This window comes from Austrofundulus limnaeus, unplaced genomic scaffold (genome assembly GCF_001266775.1).
Source record: "Austrofundulus limnaeus strain Quisiro unplaced genomic scaffold, Austrofundulus_limnaeus-1.0 Scaffold1798, whole genome shotgun sequence".
Taxonomy (NCBI): domain Eukaryota; kingdom Metazoa; phylum Chordata; class Actinopteri; order Cyprinodontiformes; family Rivulidae; genus Austrofundulus; species Austrofundulus limnaeus.
In genome coordinates this window covers 3360-6141 of record NW_013954200.1, presented here as the reverse complement: position 1 = coordinate 6141, position 2782 = coordinate 3360, and the positions used below count along the sequence as shown (strand labels likewise).

The 2782-nt window shown below is 42.3% G+C and overlaps 1 protein-coding gene across 1 annotated transcript in view; it reads right to left on the bottom strand.

Moving 5' to 3' along the window:
• The window catches only part of LOC106536388 (DNA topoisomerase 2-beta), a gene marked incomplete at its 5' end in the record, with an annotated part of 6229 nt that overhangs the window by 856 nt on the left and 2591 nt on the right, over nucleotides 1-2782 (bottom strand). The window contains 4 exon segments of the mRNA XM_014033656.1: nucleotides 216-347; nucleotides 419-511; nucleotides 1647-1723; nucleotides 1791-1995. Of these exon segments, the coding sequence (XP_013889110.1) occupies nucleotides 216-347; nucleotides 419-511; nucleotides 1647-1723; nucleotides 1791-1995 (507 nt within the window).

Here is a 2782-nt window from a genome sequence, read left to right as displayed (position 1 = left end):
TATTAAATTTTTAAGTTAAATATTTAGTTTATAAACTGACATTTATAAATGTATGAATCATTTGGTGAAAAACTGATTTTGAAAAATAAATTGTTCTTTTTTTCTTATAAAAAGCTAAATAAAACCAAAATATTGGTGGTAATTTTTGACTGTGTAACTTTACAAACGTCACCCCATTCGACAGAGGCTGATATTAAAAGAAGAACGTGCCGGACCTTTGAGGGCTGGTGCTGTTTTCTTGGACTCTGTGTCGGACTCAGAATCCCAGATGGATTTATCTGGTTTCTTTGCTTTAGGTGCTGCTGGTTTCTTCGGTCTGGGAGCTGCATCAGAGGCCTTCTTAGCTGCTGCATAAAACCAAACGTTAGACATGAAGAGCAGCCAGGTGCGCCCTCTGCAGGCCGCTCACACACACTACCTTTCTTTGCTGCGGTCAGTTTGTCAAACGCTGAGCTGCTGGAGTAGGTGGAGAACACCGGACCACCATCGTCGCTGTCGGACTTGGACCCATCTGCAAAACAACAACAGAGCTCTTTGTTTTCCTCTGTAGATGTGAGGACACAACCTGTCAAAGTGAGCAGCATCAACACAACTAACATCAGCCACCAGTCTGATAAAATGAGCTGAGGTTTTCTTCACTGAAGACATTTGGKTTTAAGATGAAAAGATGAGACAAGAGCTCTGAATGTCAGCTTTGATTTCCTGCTATTTAAAAGTTAAACAACTCAGAACAGACYAACCTTGGTTTGAAMCCACCCATTATTCAAACAGGARCATGTGACTGACAGGTGTTTCTTATTGACCAGGYRTTGTCTTTCAGGTTGATTGTTCAGACATTAAACAGCTCTGCATGACTGGGTTTAAACYTATAAAGTAGTTTTGTCTTGTTAAAGAGTTAAACCAACATAAAGACCAGAGAGATGTCTGTGGGAGAAAAGCAGGAAAATCAATCAGAGTCATTGGACAAACATTGGGCAGCAAGCACAACAATCTGGAGAGTCCTGAATAAGATAGAAACTACTGGTGCACTGAGCAGCACGTCCAACAGGTCGAACAAGAAAACAACACCAGCTGATGACAGAAATATTGTGAGAACTGAAGAAAAACAAAACATCAGTAAGAAGAATCAGAAGGACAGACTGAAATTTACAAAGTAGCACAAAGATGAGTCGCAAAAGTTCTGGAAGACAATCTTATGGACTGATGAGACCAAGATTAGTCTCTACCAAAGTGTGGAGAGAGAAATGAACTAGATGAGTAACTGAGCCCGTTCAGACAAAGAGACGGCTGTCTGAGGGCTCACAAGTTAAGATACTCGCTCACAGGAAGTGGTGACCTGAGCCATACAAACAGGAAGTGGAGACCTGAGCCATACAAACAGGAAGTGGTGACCTGAGCCATACAAACAGGAAGTGGAGACCTGAGCCATACAAACAGGAAGTGGAGACCTGAGCCATACAAACAGGAAGTGCCAGCACAATCCCTCCCCCCAAACTCAGAACAGAGCCCCCCGCCCCACTAAAACCAGTGTATTTAAAGTGCAGTGAAGCTTCTTGTAAAGAAGCAGTGTAAGGCTGACACTAAATGCTGACTCAGTATTTAGTGTCAGCCTAAACTCTATTTAGCTAGAGTTAGAGAGCACTCACCGCTGTCGTTGCTCTTCTCAGAGAACTTGGAGGAGAACACGCTGCTGCTCAGTTTCTTCTTAGCTGCAGGCGCCGACCTTTAAAGAAACAGAAGTGTTAACGACTCACCTGAACATGAACCAAACAGAAACACCTGCTTCTTACGTGCTCTTCTTCTGTGGAGAGTCCTCACTGTTCTCCTCTTCATCGTTTGGGTCACTGAGCTGCTCCTTGGTGTCTGAGAAGTCATTTTTGACCGACCTCACGGGAGACGAGGCCGCTTCGTTGTCACCATTCTCCTCCTCATCTTCATCTGCCTCCTCCTCCTCTTCCTCCTCTGAGAAGTCAAATGTGTATTTGGGCTTGGAGGCTGAAAGATGAGAGCAGAGCGAGGTCAAACACATGAAATGGTTCAGTTCTGATTATTAATCCTGTCTTTATGAAACCTCTGTGTGAGGCTAACWTCAGGTTCCTGTCAGTAAAACTAGAATAATTCATCATGACTGTCATCTGAAGTATCTGAGCAGGTCCAACGTTGATTTAATCTGGATTTAATCACATCATTGTTCTGATCTCACCACACCTGTTTACTGTTCTGTGCAGTCATGATGCAGCTGGATGTGCCTTTAACCCCTCCCTCCATCACCTGGGACAGGGGTGAGCTTATAGACCAGGRGTCACCAACACGGTGCCCACAGGTAACATTCTAAAGATAGCACTGATCGTCACAGAAGMAGCGCTCTAAATGCTAAAAAAAGGAATCAAAAGTCACCTGTGTGCTCTTTGGAGCTTTTAATAACAAAACACTTTCTAAAYAATAAACAAGAGCTGCTGTTAATTAAGTCACATCTCCTGTTAAACACTCAGCTGCACACACTGAACTCCACACCAACACACCCTTTGGAAAATTAACCCTTAAAGCACAGATATTCAGTTTGTTTACCTGAGTAGAGGGGAAACGAGCATTAAAAACGTAGAACAAATGATTGGGGGATTTTTTTTTCTGTACTTGTTGTTTATATTACATAACTGATTATTTGTATCTACAAGAGTTAGTAGGAATGATGAGCACAGAGGGCATGAGTTAATTGTTTTACTGGTAAAAGTTTCTTTTAAAAAATGGTGATGACGTTACCATTTTCTTAAAGATATAGACT